The sequence below is a fragment of the Opisthocomus hoazin genome, chromosome 13 (genome assembly GCF_030867145.1).
Source record: "Opisthocomus hoazin isolate bOpiHoa1 chromosome 13, bOpiHoa1.hap1, whole genome shotgun sequence".
In the NCBI taxonomy this organism is placed as follows: Eukaryota; Metazoa; Chordata; class Aves; order Opisthocomiformes; family Opisthocomidae; genus Opisthocomus; species Opisthocomus hoazin.
In genome coordinates, this window is record NC_134426.1 from 14,444,388 (window position 1) to 14,464,456 (window position 20,069).

Sequence of the window (20,069 nt, forward strand, 5' to 3'; positions counted from 1 at the left end):
CTACACACAAATTTTGCATAGTTTTGAAGGTAAAATATTTTGCTTTTCTGCAGTATCAGAACATAATTAAACCTAAAACAATGCTTGTGTTCAAAGTGTATACCTTATTCAATAAGGGGATGAGTCCAGACCTTTATTTCAGTGAAAAAACAATTAGGTCAAAAGCTGTGTTCAGGATCTCAAATCTCACAGTATTTATTTATCATGCAAAGGCAGAATTCTACAATCAGTCTTCTGAAGAGCTGCCTGTAACTAGGTCAGGTCTGAAATAAGATTTCTCTGCAGCAGACTGAGTTTAGTGCAGTTTCTGTATTCAAAAGATGACTTTCAGTGGTACAATCTATGGAGTAAACTTACAGGTATAGTTGGGGCACAGAAAAAGCACGACCTTCTTTAGTTAAGAGAGCTGCATAGCTTTTCTTTGCAAGACAAAATGTCAATGCCTATTGTCAAGAATTACTCCTACAGCACCAAACACTTCAGTCAATGCTACTCCACGGTTAATTTGGTAGTAAAATGCTCTACAAGAACTTCTAGACTGCCAGCCACTTCATCACTACTACAGAAAACAGCTAACAGATGAACAGACAGACTTCTTTAAAAACCCCGCCGTTTTGAATGTCTCATTGCAAATGCAATTTCTGCATTTCTTCAGTACCTTCCAGTGAAGGATCTCATGGCGCTTTTACATGAGCTAAGAACAACGTGCTTTTATTAGGATCAAGCAACACAAATCAACAAGAAAACATGCTGGAACTTAAGACAACAATTTTTATATCATTTGACATTTATAAGAACTGGTGAGATTCTGTAGGAGTCTGAAGTTTCTCATTTTGCTGCAAATGACATCCTTCAAAAGCTGAAAAATGGGGGCTGCTGTTTTCCTGTCAGCTTCTACAACAGCCATTTTTTCTTTAACCAGGCTGTCTGAGAAGGGAGGGCTTGTAGTTGTAGTCTTTGCAGATGCCTATTCTGTTAATTCAGTGTTCAATTATTTTTAAAAGAGCATTCCAGTTCACCTACAAAACACATTTAAAGAAGGTGGCACATGATACCACTGTACCTAAGCTTTCATATCCTGTACACAGGCTAAGGACTTAACCTGCGTGGCCTGAATTGTACTCATTTAGCTGCAGCTATATCATTCCCTACTGTAAGTACAGTTACAGCAGTATAGCTTATGTACAGAAAAAGGGAAAGAAGCTATACTGATACTAGACACACTTGTGGCTTCCTCCAGCCTGAGCATTAATTTATCACATGGGGAAACCCAGGCAGCTGACTCCAATTAACCATTTTCTAGAGGATGCTGGGAAGGGGAGGGATCTGGGGCATATATAAACCAGAGCCAACTCAGCTAGAAGGGTAAGAAAAGATAGCAGCATGCAGAGGACTTGGGGTATGAGCAAGGAAAAAGAGGGAGGCAAAAAAGAAGATGAAAGCAGCTCTGGAAAAGAAGCATAGCAACATGGAGGCACCCTAGAAAAAAGGTACTGTGTTTTGAAAAGTAGCTTTCAACAATCTGGGGCTAGCATAGCTAGGAAACTTTGGAGAGATAAAGGAGCCTGCAGAGAAATGGGTATAAGATGTGTATGTTTAAATAAGAGGATTTTATCAGTATTGACCAAGTTCTTCTGTTCCGCTCCTTTCTTATCTTGCCACACCATGGCAATCTGATCAGCCTGTCTACCAAGTAACAGCCTGGTGACAAGCACCTCTACACCAGTAAAACTACACTTTCAACACTACAGAAGAGCTGTATGGAGACCAGGCCAAAGTGTTTCCCTTTAAAGCTCACTTTCTGGAGTTAGTGCTTGCAAAAAAATCAATAGAAATATGTTAAGTATGTCAAAAACAGGTTACAAGTATCAACCCCTCCTAAGTTTCCTTATAAATAAATGCCTCAGCATCAATGCAGCTCAAGCAATGGTTATTTGCATTTAACACACACTGTTTCAGGAAGGTCAACCACAAGCTGACGAGTTAACAGGAAAGAGCAGCCTCTAATTCAGCTGCTTAGAATACCTAAGCTTCAATTATTGTCCTTTAAAGAGACCATAATTTTAAATGTACTACCTTAGGACAGGTTCTCTTAAAACTAAGTTGTCCTCAGTCCTAAAATTGCATTTTTATTGTTGCTTTTTGTTGGACAGTGATGCACAAGTTGCATGTTTGATCTAAGATTAGGGCTCTTCCTACTGAGCAAGCCAGAAAAGGTCCATCAAAGTCTCAACAGGAAAGGTTTTCTTCCCATACTTCTCTGCTATATCCTAGTTCAGTCTTCTCCAGCCTAAGGCTCAATAGAGTTTTAAAAGTGAAACTAAATTCTGGATGATGCAACTATGGTACGAAGGTCAGGCAGTGACTTCAGTTGTATGTATTCCAAATGTACATTAAAAGAACTGTCAAACTGCAGCAAGCTGGAAAATGGGCAATGCTAGCAATGTGCCATTAAGTCATCATCCCACCTCAAACAATGCTAATGATAGCCACAAAAATGAAGCAGCAGTATAAATCAGGCAGAAGGAATCATTCATTCTCATCTGGGTTTTGAGGGTCAAATATTTTGACATGCGTGAATGGGAAGAGCCCTTTTCGACCGTTGACTTCTCCTTCCCACTGACCGTTTATGTTCATCCTTGTAACCTTCACAATATCTCCAACCTGCATAATTCAAAAAAAGGAAAAAAGTGATCATAGATGGGAATCTCACCTCTGATACAAATACAAATCAAATGAAGAGGAACAACAAATGCAAGCCCATAACAGGGAAAAAAAAACACACCCTCTTTTTGGCATAAGGTTCAACTGAAAAGTTACTTAACTAAAACACTAACATTTTGCTGCTAAACACGACAACGTTTTCTGCACTCTTTTTCAGACTCTTGACTAAATGTGTATTTACATATTCGGATAAATTGCTGAACTACACCTTTTCCTATAGCAAAGCTTACAACTTCATGCGACAATACATTTAGCTTGGATATAAATAAACATCACTAAAGCTACCATCAGTAATGAGATGCAATATCTACTCAAAAGAGCACAGTACTCATATTGGTTTTGGCATCAGCTGGTTTATTTCAAAGGAAATTAGGTTTTTAAAGAGCAAAGGAATCACTACTTGAAGTTCTAGTTCTGATTATCAGTCTAAGAGGCTTCTGTAGTTTCTAACATAATGGTACACTTTTGAAGGACGCAAAAGCAATCTCAAACTTTTTTTAAAGTATTAGATGTACAGATTCTAGCTTTATTTCTTGTTTTCACCTCTACTTCCTGCCAAAGAATTTGAAATAGGAACAACGATGTGTCAGGCCTTTCCTACCATAACTGTGTGTCTTCCTATTTGGTGGTGAAAGATGAGAAGAGCTAAACTACGATCAAGGAAGAAACATCAGCTGAAATGATGATAAGCTATACTCTTATCATTGTTCAATGGCTGGATTTAATTTCAATTAGGGTAATTTACAAAGCAAAATATCTAATGTGACAAGCAGCATTTAGGACTGGCTACATAGTCATTTCTCCCTTAAATGCTTCTAGAATAGCTGAACATGTGGTCTGTTGCAGCAGCTCTCAACTTTACACCTCCCTTCCTGTTTACTTCATTTACTCTATGTGATTAACTAGTAAATATCAGAAAAGTGACATTAGCAGCTAATAACTAATTTCACAAAAAGTAGAACCAGCATCTGACCAATGGCAAACAGCTCCTAAGTTTCTTCCCTAAACAAGGTCCAAGCTCTTTGCAGTTGAGTCTCAGCTTACCAAGCCACTCCTGTGAAATCCAAAGCTAACTCGCTTTGATCTTCTTATTTAAGGAAAAACTACATTTTAGTCCTGATACAGTATGTATAACAATTTGTCTACATTGTCTAAATAGTATTAAAATTTATAACTGATGCAAATAGTTTAAGGACTTTGGCCAAGAGCCTTAGATTAAAACTATTCAACAGACAATTTTCCATTAAAGACAGAAACCCTGTGCTGACAAAATAATATGCATGTCACTAGATGTTCTGAAGCCTGTTTAAACCAGTTACCATTACTCCACTAGATACTTTTTGAAGATCACTCGGAAGCAAGAACCCTGAAGTTTAAGATACTAGAATAAACTCCTTGGCAGTCACTCAGTGTTATAGCTCTTAAAATAAAATTTTTCAAACTTTGAGACTCTTTATTAGAGATTTAAGCTTTATGTTGCATATTAGAAGTAAATCAGACATTTAAGCAAAATGTGTTACTCCTCCTCCCCTCCTTTTTCTCCACTACTTGTAGGGTTATCTGTGTCCTGTCTGCCCCCCTCCCCCCCAAGTTCGAGACTGTCACGCTTGGAACAACTGTAATCTTGTGCTTTTAAAAAAGGTTCTCAACTCCCAGAAGTTCTTGGGATACAACCGAGACCATATTACTTTCTTAAATGAACATCTTTTCTTACGCTGTTCTTAAACTCAAACACGAAGCCAGCATATACTGTTAAGTAGATATACACTGCCCATGATAGCACACATATATGGTATTAATTTGACTGGTTTTCATCTCTTCATGGATTACTGCAGCATGCTTTAATTGTGTGTTTGCTAAAAACACAATTTGTCAGACTTTTCACTGAATCCAAAGGCTAGAGAAAATTTTACATAGTAACAAGACGACCTAAACAGGAACCTAACAAATGTCTCTTTAGGAAAAGGCTGATAACATCTATAAATACTCAGTGTTACATTGCTAGACTTAAGTAACTCTTGAAGACTGATCAAAGTTTTAGACCCAATTTCATGAAGATGCAGCTAATATCACAACAGTTAAAACCTAGTAAGAAGCTGCATTTGCACCACACCATAAAACCAATCCACTCTCAAACACATTAATCTTATTCCTGGAAGAAAAAAATAACCTGTAGTATACTGGATCAAAAACATGGACTTGCATGTTCTGAGTCTGACAATTTAATTCTGCTCACGTGCTGTAGAGATCAAGCCATTATTCATTTTGAGGCTCTAGGAAAAGATATCCTTCAATTTGACTCTGATTTCTACAACATGAATAGGTTTGCCAGTCTTGCTTCAGCTGAGTGGGGAAAAAAAGTGTGTTTGTGATGTAAGTCTATTGCATTGCAACAAACTGCCATGTAGACTAACAACGTAAAATATTCTTTAGACTGCTGGGAGAGCAAAGTTGCTACAAATAAGTCTCTGCCATTAAACAGTGCTAGCTGACAAAAACTACGCAAAAAATACTCCCGTATGTCAAGAACCACTGCAACAGTAAATTGATTTGTAATAACAATCACATTATTTTTGGGTAACTTTTTAAATGAAACCTTCTGAATATCCTCTTGTGCTATATCATTAAAAAAAAAAATGCAGTTCCCCTCAGAAGAGTAAATGAAACCACACACTGAAACAGGATTTTTGGAAAAGGAACACTGATGTCATGATAGAATAATTCATGGATATTATGTTAAAGACCTCCATTTTGACAATGTCTAGAAGAATCTGGTCAAGTAGTCCCTTTATTTCTTCCCAAAGCACAAACTAAAAGCAGTATTTTGTTAATGCTTTCTAAAGCATCTATAATATGGTCAGCTGAGGTGTGATCTCCCACTACAATTATTTAACACAGTATTTTTTCAGAGAACATTTTAAGCCAGTCAGAAGGACTGTCTTATGATTAGGCACAGGACAGAGTCAGGAGACATGGTTGTATTCTCATCTCTGCCACAAACTTCCTGTATGACTCTGGACAGCTCATCGCCCTTATCTATAAATTAGGATAATACTTCCTTAGTCTCAGCATCTCTCAGATAAGTTAATTCACTTGTAAAACATGCCAGCATCACTGGATGGAAGTATCAACTGCTGAAATGAGTAACAGTTCTGAAATGCAGCCATTTGGTTCCACCCAAATGATAAAAATCAGAACGTATTTTAGGTAGCATCCTTTCATTATGTCCCTGTTACAGCATGAATTCAAAGCCCTGGGGAAACACAAGCTGTGGAACATGCCAGTCAGAAAGGTTACTTCATTCACTCTAGACTCTTCCATCTGAAGCTGATTCATACACTGCAAAAGGTTTCCTGCATGCCATTTTAGTCACACAGTCAACCAATTCAACGTATTTTACAAATATTCCAATAATTGTATGTTAATAGTTCTATGGCTGATAGAGTTCTGTAATATAAGTTTAAGGAGACAAAAAATCATTAAAACTCTAGATCATCATTTTAGCCCACTGGGTCAATAGATATAGAAAACATCGCTCTCTGGAATTTACGGGGTGTTGAATCTCAGTCATTATCCTACTTAGTGTTACAACTTGTCTTCTTTGGTAACACTAGCATTAGCACCAAAAGCTAAACAATTGTTCACACCAGTTGCCTGTTCTGGAGAAGAACAGACAAGGCTCAACACCAAGAAATTACTTGATATCCCATTGTCCCCAAAAGGTACAAAGCTGCACTACACAAGAGGCAGAGTTCAGCTGCAATGCAAATAGGACCAAGGGACACTGAAGTAGGTGGTGATTTATGTATTGGAAGATTCAAGAAACCAACAGGCTGAAAGCACAGCTTAATTATCTTTCACTTCTGATGCTGTGTGCCAGAAGAATAATAGTTGATGCCTAAACCAGAGAATCAAGTAGTTCAGAGAGAAGACCTTCAACCATTCTTGAGACGTGAAAGCAGGTCAAAGAGCAGCACAGAAATGTTGAAGTCCTAAATGCAATAATCTAGCCTCCTATAGGAATGGAGTAAAACAACAGAAGTTTGCATTTCAAGTATACCAATTGCCAGAGCTGGGGTTGCAGCACCAAAGTGCTGCTTTTCACTAAATAATGGTAGCCTGTCTCCATCTGATTAAGCCAGCTGTGACAATTGTACAGAATTTGGAGAGCTCAAAACTCCCACAGACCATCACTCTTGAACCACACCAAATCTCACTGTAGCACAGCATCTTGTCTCCATTATCCATGTCATTTTCAGTTTCATCTGAAAACAAACTCTGCAACCAGTTCTGAGGGTGAATGTATAGTAAATAGTGAGGCACTCAGCACTATCATGATGGGAACCAGTAACTTTGACTGGAGAAGGAAGTTACAAAGATTAAGATTGCACAGAAAATCTCCAAAGTAATTGTCAGTTGTATTTTCAAAGGCAGGATACCAAAAAGTTGGTGTATGTCAGCACAGACATAGGAATCCTGCTGCCAATGTCACTTTCAATTCAATAGTTACCAGAACTAAAGCTCCCTGATCACTGCTTCACACTACACAAGTACAGGCTCAATATTTTGCTTAAAATCTAGGTCTTGTAGGTTAGATGCATTTAATGTTTAACACAGCAATACTGAGTTTCCTTGGCTAAGAAAAGCACAATGTTTGTTGTCTAGTGAAAGAAGTAGCCTAATTTCCCAATTAAGAAAGTTCTACTACTAGCACATTTTGGCCTACTTGTCTCAACTTGCCTTTGAAAAGGAAAAAAGTTAACTGTAACCTAATTGTAACAAGCTCAAGAGAAATATTGTAAGTCAGTTATATAACTATGGTGAATGGATATTTATTTCGCCAAAACATTTCAGTGACAGACCAACTCTGTACTAGCACACATACATGTGTGTGTTTGATATAGTATGAACAGATAAAACTGCTTAATACCATAAACCTGGCACAGGTCTAGAAAAAGCCATCATTAGTATAAAAACTTTGCTATAAAAATACAGTGAAGCTCTTGTTTAAAAAAAAAGTTCAGATTCCTCAACACTGTCATGTTAAGTCTAGAGATAAAACCTAGGACTACTACTGCCTTTAAAATGGTCTATGACTTTTATTACAGTGTTTGCAATACATTTAAGAACAATTTTTTAAACATATGGCAGACACAAGTCTAGTGGCTGCTGTTAAGTCTCCCACTTTCTGGTTCCTTGTGCTATTTCATTCCATTTTATAAGAGAATTTGGAGTTCACACCCTGAATCAACCTTCAAACAGTTCACTATTTTTTAAGATAATTACCCACCATTAGTTTATCTCCTACCTATGCTGGACATAAAGAACTTTACTGCGTAGAAGCTAGCAATCAACTACTTTGGACCTAAACAATAAGTACTCAACTACCAAGATATAAGCTCCTTTAAGGTAAAACATAGCAGGTTTTAAGTCTACCAGGCACTGCATACCTGTCAAGTGCTGGTTAGAGCATGCCAGTTTAAAACAAGGCTTCATTAGCACATTACTGTTAATAGGCTTGCTATAGAACTACAGGTTATTAAACGCTGAGAAACTTTAAGGCAGAATTTGCTGCTCTGTATCATAACAGTGCCAAAGAATCTCTGCTCTTACAAAATTCATCACCTTCTTACAGTGCTATCCTGTATAACCTTTGAACACAGGATTGCCCTCCTAGTTTTCCCAAAGAAAAGCAGGATTGAAGAACAGCAGTACATAACCCTGTAATGTAGAATTTTGGTCCCAATAAATACAGGACACTGTATCCCTGTCCTTCACATTCCTTCCTCTAGAGCACCAGAAAGGAAGGAAATTGTTTCTTGGCTAGAAGCACACAAGTAAAGAAACAGATCTGGGTGGCTGGGTTGTTGGTTTTTTAATGCAGTGTCCACAAAAACACTATACACATTAGTAGTAAAGTTAGTTCCAGTGAGAAACTGCAGACTTCATTTCATGAAAAACATTAAATCTGAACTGCCACAGTAACTAACTCAACTGACAACAGTGTACGTAAATCTTAGAAATACTTCTAATTTACCCTAGGCTTTACTGATTGTTCGCTGGTGCAGGGAGATGCCTCCTTGTATGTATACCAACTGTATGTTTTGAGATAGTAGCTATACTTAAACTTCTAGTCTATAAACAGATAAATATTTAATATTTTATTTTAGAGAATAGAAGTAGAGCATATAATGCAGTAGGAGCAAGTCAACATTTAGACGTTAGTCACTTCAATAATACCAACATGAATGCTGAATAGCCCAACAAGGTCGAAATTGTAACAAATGTCTTATTAACTAGTATCCTTACAGGAACAACATTGTAGTTGCCCTTAAACTGTCCCACTTTAAATACTACTTAAAAGTTAAACGCTCCATTATTATCTAACCAAACACATTGCTTCAGATTTTCAGAAGAATAGTTGCTTCTTCTACAAGTTAGGTTTCTCATGTGAGAAATCTTAAAAAAATGATTATACTTTCCTTACAAAACAAACCTCTCTAACAGGCTATGAATCTTTCTTTTTTAAACTAAACTTGTGATAGCTTATGGAAACAGTAGTGTGCAACAGAAAAACTGGACTGGTAAGCAGAGTACTTGTCCCATTTTCAAGTTGAACCTAGGAGAATGACATCCCTCCACTTAAAAGGAAGTCAAGCAGATTACTACACAATAGCATTATTTACTCCAGATGGTATTCTCTTCCTTTTAAGTACTGTCCGTGTGCTGACCACATAAAGCTAAAGCAAGCAAGCAGATATTTTGCTCTCATATTGTTTTATCAGTTCAAATGAGATTACACAATCGGGGACTGTATAATTATACTAACAAGGTGTTCTACCTGTACAAGCTGAACTGTGATTCAGAGTACACCTAGACTAAGGTGGAGTATTGTCAAGTACATAATTCTGAAAGAATACCATTAACTTTCTTCCCCCAAACATTCTTTCTTTACCTTTTTCTTTCTCTACTATTAGCTACTTTCATTGCTCTTACATAATACAAGCTTCAAATGGTCCAGATTTAGTAACATGTAGAGCCCTGACAAGGTCATGCTTCAGTACATCATCAGGGCCCAGCAGGTGTTAGGCAATCTGAAGGAAGATCATGAAAAAAAGTTGGACTTTTTTCTTTAAGAGTAGTACATGTGACAAAAAATACTGCTATAATGAGGTTGCTAAAGCTCCCTGTGCATGGATAGGTATGGAGAAGCTGTAATCACTGATCTTAATGAAAACGTAGATCAGTTGCCAGAGTACTGCTTCTGAAGCCTCTTGAGAAGCCACAGTGTCTAAGGCACACTTGCAGAGAAAACAGACTATACAGGAAGGAAAAAAAAAAATGCCAGTGATGGGAGACACAAAGACATGACGCAATAAGCGATCAGAGCTCAGTGGAAGAAAAGAATCTCTCAAACACAACTTCAACAATTTGAAGGTTCAAAACAATTCAAACCTACACGTTGGTCAGAATTAATCCTACTGGTATACTAGAGTAGCTAACATGGTGGGATTAACTAGGTCACTAAAGAGCAAGTCAGAAAATTCTATTTGTGAGGGCGGTTTTTCCAAGCAGTTCTGCTACCCTGCAGCAAAGCAAGTTCCATGAAGTAATTCCATGGCCCATTGATAATCTAACAAAATCAATCCCTTGCCTTGCTTTGTTTTCAGAAGCATGAGTTTTGGCAGGAATACTCTGTATAGTGCAGTTGGCAGTGAATTTACTCTTTGTTCTATGACAACTTTCACATGCTGTTCACAAATTGGTATTTGGTGTTATTTGCTGCTAGATTTCAGAAGACTCAAGGAAAATCTGGTGATACATATTTAACTTGTAACCCTTTAAGAGTAATCACCTGTCAAGGTTTTACAAATACAGTAGGAAAACCACTTAGGGCAACTATTATGAATAATTGAAGTCACAAATACACCTCACAAATTTCAGTCAAAAGTATCAGCTATAGGTAACAGCTTTAACTTGCAAAGTAATTGAGCGAAAGCAACAGGAAAAGTTAAAAAATATTTTTTAAACCATTATTTTACTTGCTAAAATGTTATTGCTTCCTTTGCTTGTTTCCTTGCATTTGCTCCTTGAAGTAGTGTAGCATGGTCAAATGTCATCTGAGACTAGCACTTTTTCCAGGTGAGACATTTTTGACCTACGAGTTAACCAGCCTTCAGTAGTAACAGCCTCAGGGTTCTGGATGTAGCTTTAAAAACTTCTTCCAATCCATCATTTATGCCAGTTAAACTAGAACTGTAACATGAATTCTTTACCATTTAAAGAATAAAGCTCTAAAGTCTTAAAGACATCCCTAATAAAAAATAAAATTAAAAATGCTTTGGTGAGCACAGGAACTTATTAAATGTTCAACACAAATTTAGAGGCTAAGCTGCAGCCTCTCATCTAACCCCCTTGCTGCCAATTAAGGTCTTAAGGTTTCTCAAATTCCACTTTTGAAAACCAAAGTAAAAGGGACTAGAGTACTTCTGCACAAGATGCTCAAGTGCATCTCGTACTACAGCTGAGGATCAGACAGACTATGTTTATCAGCAGTCCTTACCTTTCTCTGAAGGATGCTACTGCCAGTTCTCAACCTGGAATACTACAAAGATTAATGAAACTTCTCTTTCCTTCCTCAAGATGAGGTGGAGAAGCAAAGTCATCCTCTCACTAGCACTTACTTCCACAGCAAGACGTATATACTCCACTACCCTTGTAATGTATTTGCACTGTTGAACATGCAAGAAGAGAGGGTAAATACAGGTCCTGAAGTAACTTGGTCACTTTTTCTCAAAGGAAGTGGTATAGATGAAGCAATTTTTGTAGATCTTTCTTCAAAATGTAAACTAACTTCTTCTCAGTCCCCTTGATATAGATAAGCAGGCTCCATATGAAGTCATCCACACCAGCTTTGCAACTAACAATTTTTAGTTTCTTATTTTACAAAAAAAATTGAAAACCATAAGATTTGAGAGGAAAAACTTACCTCTAATGCCAGTGCAGTCTTGTCATAAGCACAGGGTACTCTCTTTTGGATAGCTTTGGCATAGACTGGTCCATTCTGTGTTGATGGCAGAGGATTGATCACTGCTCCAGGTGTACTAGATACCGAGGGAAGGGGACTTGCGGTTTGAGGCTGAGCATACGCATGGGCAGGCTCTGGAATACCGTAACTGTTGGAATTTCTGTTTCCATGCTTTCCATGAGATCTGATTAGCTTTTCTACATAAGGAACAGGAATCATCCCAATCCGACCATCCTTGTTTCTGGCGCTCCACCACTGTTCTTCTGGCTTCTCTACAATCACCAGTATCTCGCCCTTTTTAAATGGAAGATCCTCAGCATCATTACCAGGAAAGTCATAGAGAGTCCGAACATACTCCACATTTTCTTCTGCAGTGGACATAGCAGGGGCAGATCCAGATCCCATTGGTGGACTTGGGTACCTAAGTTTAAAAAGATGTGGTATAAGCAATAGCTATTGTTTTGTATTTCCAGTAACAAAGCTAAGTACCAGTTTAACAGTAGGAACAACAATTAGAGGAGAATTACTTATTGAGCTTTCTAACAAAAGTATTGGTTTGGTAGCACTGTGAGGCATTTCACAAGTAACTCATGCTCTCATGTAATTACTTAAATACCCAAATTAGCTTCCCCAAAAACCCAATAAAAATCTATCATGGATGCAGGAAATTGGGAGAAGTAATGCAAAATCTTCATCCACCTATTCTGGATCATTGTGAGGATCTTAGGGTAGAATAAAATTAATTCTGTAGCTTAAGTTATTAGAGTCAAATACATCAAACCAAACTGAAATTATTTGGGTGAATTAGCTAAGAGCCCTTCCACCCTAAATAATCCTCTACAGTTCATTGTATTTACATTTTTTAACTTCATCATCCACTTCTAAAGAATTCAGCAATTCTAAGTGCTAGACTTAAGGCAGCATAGTGGAAAAAGGGAACAAAAGCAAGAGGAGGGTATGATAAACACAGTTTTCTAACTCAGAGCTACAAGTCCAGTGTTGTCTTTCTGGTTGGTAGGACATCATGTTTCTAACTGAACCCTACTACTTACATGCAGAATTTTGGGGAAAGCCAGTCACATTTACACTGAAAATTCCTTTCTTTAAAAAGAGATAGGCAGATCCTGTGTTTTTAGGAGACAATGCTTTCCCCCTCTTTTCTGGAAAGTAATATGGAATTAAGCTCCCTAATCTTACTTTTACAACTTCAACTCTCAAAGGGTTGTTACAACAGAAAAAATATTAGTTTCAAAGTACTTATTTTTACTGCATATTTAAATACCTAATAACCTAGAAGTGACATCTTCATAAAAGACGATATGAAATACTTGTATCCACTGGTAGGAATGAAACAAGAAATTAAAAACCTTGCCATCTAGAAATATTCATTTGTCTTAACCATAATATTAATTCTAATATATTTACATCATTATTTATTACTATGTCCATCATCTGTCCAACACAGTCATTTCATTGTCTGTGAGAATACAGAAGATTGTTCATCAAATGAAACTATTTTCACTGTAATCTATTTTCATCATAAATTTTATATCTGATTCAAAGCAGCTGTCAGAAATCTTAACATATATAGGCCATAGCAGATACTTATTATCTAAGTTACAATAGCAAGAATGTATGTCATTAACCTACTTCAATTCTCTTTTGCTACTTGCAAAATAAGATGGAAGTCAAATCCCTGATTTTTGCAAGATATGCCAGAAGCCCTAAACAGGAAGATATATGCTTAAGACACCCTGCTGCAAGCCAAAGCAGGGAGAGAGAGAGAACCCTTCAGAGAGCAGTCACTGCATAAGCAAGAGCTCAGGAACATCTGCAACGATGGTCAGAACTCACTAATGACACAAAACACAGAAAGCTTAAACCAGTCAGTTTTCAACTGTTTTACAAGTTTAAAATCTCATCTCTGAGAGCTAAAAGTGTTGTATGGCTTTATGCAATGAACTACTTAATCCTACAATGAAAACCACCTCTTCATACTGTACTTCATGAAATTAAAAGAATCAACATCCTTCAAAAGCTCAAGCACCTGCACGCAACATTTCCCAGAGAAATAAGAATTCGCAACAGTTCTGAAGCATGTATCTGTCCCCCCTATTCTAAATCCAGTCCACTAACTAAAAATAAAGAAAAAAAAAATCCGGAAATGCTACCTCTCATCCTCCCTCTTGCAGCAGAAGTCTCCTTCAAACAATTTCAAACCATCAACCATGTAAATGATTTTTTTTTTTTTAAAGAGTTTAGAATAAAAATCATGCTAATGAAAACCACCTAGTCAATTCCATTTGTTGCTTTATAAAAAACCTTGTCAGTTCATGGTAGGCTAGGTCCCATCCATCTCTGTATGCTGCGAGAACAATATGCAATCAAAACCTTGAAAATAAGGTGGTACTGTAAAATGTTCATAAAATGTTTACATAAAATTCCTAATAAATATGAAGTGAGCAAGTGGAATCAGCTAAGTTTTCAAGTGTTTTGAGAAGGCCAAGTCAGTCATTGCCATGAATGATTAAGAACAAGTTTTAACTTCCAGAAAGGCACAACAGTATCCAGGTTAAGCAGAAATGAGATAAGCATACAGATTGCTTCAGTGTAGACATTTTTCCTCCCAACTGTCCACAAGTTTAAGCATGTACATACACTGGGCAGCTCCATTTAAGTGTTACTGCAATGGTGAAAGTGATTCTTTTAAAATTTTTTTTCACCTACCCATCTTTCTAGCCACAGCACAATTACTACCCAGAAGACTTCTCAGCAACTTCAAGAGTTCTTGAAGCTAGTGCTTTCTGTCACATCTTTCCCATCACCTGACAGCTTTACAGAAAGATTTTTTGACCCACCTGAGTTTTTCAAATTGACAAGCTATTGTCAACCTTTGCCAAGTTGCTGATTGTCATTAAGAACTGGCCTATGTCAAGGTTAAATCGTGACTATAAACCTCAAAATTATTCTCTCCCACCTTAAGAACTTGCTAATCTGCAAAATATAGTAAGATTTTTGAACTGCAGAGTTTAGAAGCAAACCAATTTGAATTTCTTTTTTTAATGTGTTGCTACTTTTCTAGCTTTTATTTCACTTCATTTTATCCAGGAAGCCCAGAAGCTTTAAAATCAGATACTAGGAAAGCTTTTTATTAATTAAAAATAAGGAGTATGTTCTAGAGCTCTTGATAAGCAGCTTACTGATGCAAGTTGCAGGTATGTCCCATGCTAGGAACAGGACAAAGAATGAGCTCATAGCCAAGTCATATTTTCCCATACTCCTAGAATAGCATTTCCCAGTGTAGTCCATGCAGTATGCAGATACAGATGAGAAATGTTTTACATTTTTTGGGGGGTGGAAATGCTGCTCTAAAAGTCTGGGAAATGCTGTCCTAGAATGTATTAAAGCTGACTTAACAGGGTGAAGCAGTCTGATCACATAAAGGCCTGTTCTATTGTAAGCAGTGTGGATGCAGGGACAGACAGCAACTTAAAGCTCAGAGGCTGTGCTTCAATCACTGAAGGGAAGACTTGTGAACCAGCTTCTCAACCATGCTAGGAACAGGACAATACCAGCAGAAAAGGCTGACACAACATATGACCACACCCTCTCGCAAGGCAATTATAGTCGGTGGTGGAGATGTACATGCTACCTTTACATATATGTACACACACTGTAAGGACAGGCGCCATGCACTATATGGGTGATTTGACTGAAAAAGCAACCTGTAATGGTCATGGAGATCCAGAGTGTGAAGAAGCACCGTCAGAAACAGCTTAAAACGAGGGCCGTAAACAAATAGTTCCTCAGTACACACAGCATGGCCCTACGTGCAGTGTCAAGACCCTGGAGCTACTGGGCTCGAGTAAGACGCCCTCCCGCCTCGTGCCACCTCGATCACAGATGGCAGGGGGTGGGGCGGGGGGAGGGTGGCACTTACCTGGGCGCAGGCTCGATGAGGGTGGTGGTGTCCAGGTAGTGGATCTTGTAGAACTCCAGCAGGGCAGGCAGGTGCTCAAACTCCTGGTCGCCGATCTTAAAGCGGCGGTTGGGCAAGGAGTTAATGATGTAGTGGGAAACCCGAGAGTTCTCGGACACGGAGAGCACGTAGTCCCCCGGGCAGGTGGACGAGTCCCGCACCAGGAACATGCCATGCCGCTGCCCCTGCAACCGCGTCTGTGCCTCCGCCCGAGACACCGGGCCCACGTACCAGCTGGAGCGGTCCGATGAATCGAAACGAGCGGCGGAGGACATGGCTCAGGGCGGGGAAGGGGAAGGGAGGGGGGGAAGGAAGGGGAAGAGCCCGAAGGCCCAGGCGCAGGAAGAGACCCGGAGAAAGGAAGGCCTGGGCAAGGAGGCCTGGGAGGCGGAGCGGGCTGGGGGCTAGGAGAGAGCGGCTAGTGCCCAGCCCAGCAGAGAGGAAGCCCGGGGAAAGGGGGATAAGCGAGAAAGAAGCTCCGTGTGCCTCTGGAGGCGGAGGACCGAGGAGCGGCTGGGGTGGGGCTGGCCAGACGCAGCGGTCAGGGCCCCCGAGTCTCCCTCAGCGACGGGGTGTGCAGGGCATCCTTCCCGCCTCTCTCAGGCCTGCGGCGGGCCCGGCTGGGCGGGTGGCGAAGAGCAGCGGCGGCTAACAAAGACAGGCGGCCCGGGAAGGTGGCGAGGGCGGCCTGCGGCAGTGCCTCAGCGCCGGAGCTGGCAGAAGAGCCGCGCTCCCGCTTTCTGCTGTCGGTTCCCTCCCCTCTCGGAGCCGAGCACCAAAATGGCGGCGGCAGCGGGCGGTAGAAGCTCCCCGGAGACACCGCCCCGCGCAGGCGCGCTGCGCCGGCGGGGTCGGGGCCGCGGGGGGAAGTGACGCGGGGAGGCAGGGGCAGTGCCTGCCTCGGTGGCCGGGTGGCCCCGCCGGGTGCGGGGCTCGTGGCTCGGCGCCAGAGGGGAGGGAGCGCCGTCTCCTTCCCCAGTCCCTCCGGGCTGCAGCCATTCAGCCTGCCCCGGCGCGCAGGGACACCCCCGGTTGGGGTTGGTGAATGAACGCGAGCGGCCCCGGTGCGGAGGTAGGGCGGGGGATGAGGCCCCTCAGAGAGCAAGGCTGTCTTTCCCGCGCACCGCTTCCCTGGCGTGCTGCAGGCAGCTTTACCACAGGTCGCCCCCCTCAAAACTGCCCAGTCCTTGGGCTGAAGACCTCTGAGGCGAACGCGCCAACGTGCTTCCTCCGTCTTCTCCGCATCCCTCTCTCGGCGCATCCTCCTCGCCCGGTCCCCGGCTTTGCCATGGCAGCCCGCTTCCCGCCGGGCTCCCTCCTGCCCTGCCCCGGGCCTCCCCCACCCCACCCCACCCCTCCCCTCCACACCTCCTGGCTCAGGGGGATGCTGCGCAGCCAGGCGCCCTGACCGCAGGCGGTTTGGAAGCAGCGATCACCTTCCCTGAGGGTTTGTTGTTTTTATTAGCTGATTATTTTTTTAAGGAACAAAATGGACCACTGTGGTAATCTCTGATCTCAAGGTAACGTCCTACGTGCTCTGAGACACAGTTTCCTGTCTCTTTATAGCCCCGTTCCCAGATAACGGGGTCAAAGCCCCTCTGTCTCGGGGCACAAGCGGGAGGGAAAATGGTGTTGCGGCTGCTGAAGGGGAAGGAAGCCCCGGAAAGGACTCAGCAGCCGGGCAGGGCCGGGCGAGCGCTCGGCACGCGGCGCAGCACAAGCCGGGTCAATTGGAGAGGGCGGCTGGCGCGTGGAGGCCGCAGCGGAGCAGCGCGGGCCTTGGCGTGGGCTGACCCGCGCTTGCGAGGGCTGGCAGTGGCAGTCCGCGCGTCCAGCTGCAACAGGCAAGGGCGCGACAAAGTAACCGCACCGATTCCCCAGATGTGCTAGAAGCCTCTGCAAATAGTGTCATTTTTACCTCAGTCTCATGACCTTGTGTAATTTGTGCTTTTGATTTTGTTTTTGCATTTTGCTTTGGGGCTGGTGATGTGAAATGAAGCAGCACTTGAAAGCAAAAACCATTTAAAATGGAGAAATAGATTGAAGATGACCATCTTGAAGGGCCTGACTGGACTGTTGTGCAGTCTTACTCCAGCTTTACGGTCTTTCTTTCGTGCTCTGCCATTTCCGAAAGCTCAGTCACAACGTGGTCATTTTTCTTCTCTTTGTTCTTCTTCCTACTCTGGTAACTAGTGCCAACTGAGGTGTTTGGATTGGAACATATGGGCTGTGTCTCTGTAGACAGCGGGGTTTAAATCATCTAAAATGGAAGACAGCGTCATTCTTGTGGTTTAGACAAAATCATCCATGAAAGTCTTACAACATCACAAACGTTAACTCTTCAAGGAGGCCCTAAATACATGTACAGGTATCACTTTACCAGCCGCTGAAATACAGCCATCTCCCGGGTGGAAAACAACAGCTGTTTAGTCATGTACAGCAATACTAGCAAAACAGTAGACTCAGAGATGAATAATACCATCAGAAAATTCACATCTATGCAAAAATATTTCAACCATTGCTAGGGAAGCTTACTTAGTAGCTATACCTTTGATCTGTTCCTACTGGCTTAAGTGCTTGTGTCTGCCAATGAGAGTCATTTTTAAGCACATGTAAATAGGCTACAATAAATTACGAAGGTTACTATGGTTTCTTCTGTCATTTCCGCAGGTTTGGATCGTTTTCTGTTTGGCCATGGCCACAATATATACATTAAAATTAGTAGTTGGACTTGCAATAACATGCTAAATAATATTTTTAAATAATTACAAAAGCCACAAGTTAGCAGCAGAATTAGTAACACGGTATATAAAAAGGAAATAAAAATTCCTGTTGCTGCATTTTATTGAATTATAATTTTTGTTGGAATAAAAATCAAATGTGGTAGGTCAAATACATAGTGGTTTTGCCTCCGTTTCGTATGGATGACACTAAAATAACTTTTAAAGAGTTGAAATGTGTCAGGAATAAATAGTATTTCATTATAAACCAGTTTTTGTGCAGTATTGCATGGGGCTGGGCTGATGCTGGAGAACCAGGACACCCACTTTCCCATCCAGAGAGGATTCTGAGGCACAGAGATCTTTTCAGTTTGAAAGGAACTGCCACAATTACCTGTGCTGAACTTTTATTCATGCAAGCTGTGTGCATCCATCAAGTAATTTGCCCCTCAGTATCAATAGCTGTGGTTGAACTAGGCCAGACCTTCTAGGTAAAAGATCCCATGTTCTACTTACATATGCGAAAAAGATGCGTTGTTCAAGATCATTAATGTTCTCCAATAAGACTGAGCTTCAACTTCCTAGACTACAGATGATCATCTCGGGTGTATTACATCCCTACAACTGCATTTGGTTTAGGAAGAACGGATAAATACATGGCACCACTTTACCTTTTTATTATATATAAATACATTTACGCTCTTTGTCTTACCTGTTGGCAGCTTCCACCCTCAGAGCGTGGCCAAATAGTTGTAACACAACTGAGGAGGTGGGGAGCTCTTAAAGTGCATCAGCTGCTGATGAAATAAAAACTCAAGCTGGCAGAATATTCCCTTGAGAAGGTCCCGTCCATCCTTCTCTGTGCCCAGCTGCTGCTTCTTCCTTTCACCAGAAGCTTCTGACCCCGTCAGTTGGGCTGAATGCCAAATACATGTGGGCTGGCCTCTAAGTAAGGAGAAGTTTCTGTCAAGGGTATAGAATGAAAATCCTTATTTGTTTCAAATCAAGCATGGGGTATGCTTCTAATGCAAAATTAATGACCCTAATTTAAACTATCAGGAAATGGGAAAGGATATGTTGGATTTGGAGGTAGACAGCTGGAGAAGAAATACAGTAGTGAAAGCAGTTATGAAACAAAACCTGAGGCAATCACAATCACTTCTCTAAATGTGCAAGCCTGAAATACTTCAGTCTACAAGTCCACTAATTACAAATCTAGCAAGTATGCCTGTACAGCTTCACCTCTGTGCTGGCAGGAAATAGGAAAATAGATCATCAAGAAACCTAGTTACTATTCTTCTGGACTTCCTAATGTATCAGCAGTTTAAGTGTTGGTATTTTGATCACTCAGTGCTGGAAGAGTTATTTGGCTATTCTCTCACAGACCAGAAATAACTTAAAGCTTTCTTAGTTCATTGTCCGTCTGTCCACAATGTCTTGTGCTATACTGTCTCTGAGGACTCACTGTAAAAAATAAATGCTTTTTACTGTAAGATACAAGACTGACATATTTAGGAGGTCAGAGAATTTATAAATAATAATAATAAAAAAGGAATTGGCCTGAAATTCCTATCAGTACATATTTTTCTTGAGATAACACAAAGTTTAAGTGGGATCT

General features: G+C 40.6%; 1 protein-coding gene across 1 annotated transcript; it reads right to left on the minus strand.

Annotated features, from left to right (window-relative positions):
* Positions 1-695: 695 nt before the first annotated feature.
* On the minus strand, positions 696-16,555 carry CRKL (CRK like proto-oncogene, adaptor protein). Its single transcript, XM_009933210.2, has 3 exons — positions 15,693-16,555; positions 11,714-12,173; positions 696-2,664 (listed from the first exon to the last, which is right to left on the minus strand). Exons 1-3 carry the CDS (start codon positions 16,004-16,006, stop codon positions 2,530-2,532), a joined length of 909 nt encoding a protein of 302 aa, XP_009931512.1. The 5' UTR covers positions 16,007-16,555; the 3' UTR covers positions 696-2,529.
* Between the last annotated feature and the right edge of the window lie 3,514 nt (positions 16,556-20,069).

Coding starts and splice junctions, on each gene's coding strand:
- CRKL (XM_009933210.2), bottom strand. CDS start 16,006: ATGTCCTCCGCCGCTCGTTTCGATTCATCGGACCGCTCCAGCTGGTAC. Junction 12,174..15,692: donor CTCATCGAGCCTGCGCCCAG/GTAAGTGCCACC, acceptor TTTTAAACTTAG/GTACCCAAGTCCACCAATGG. Junction 2,665..11,713: donor AGACTGCACTGGCATTAGAG/GTAAGTTTTTCC, acceptor TGAATTATGCAG/GTTGGAGATATTGTGAAGGT.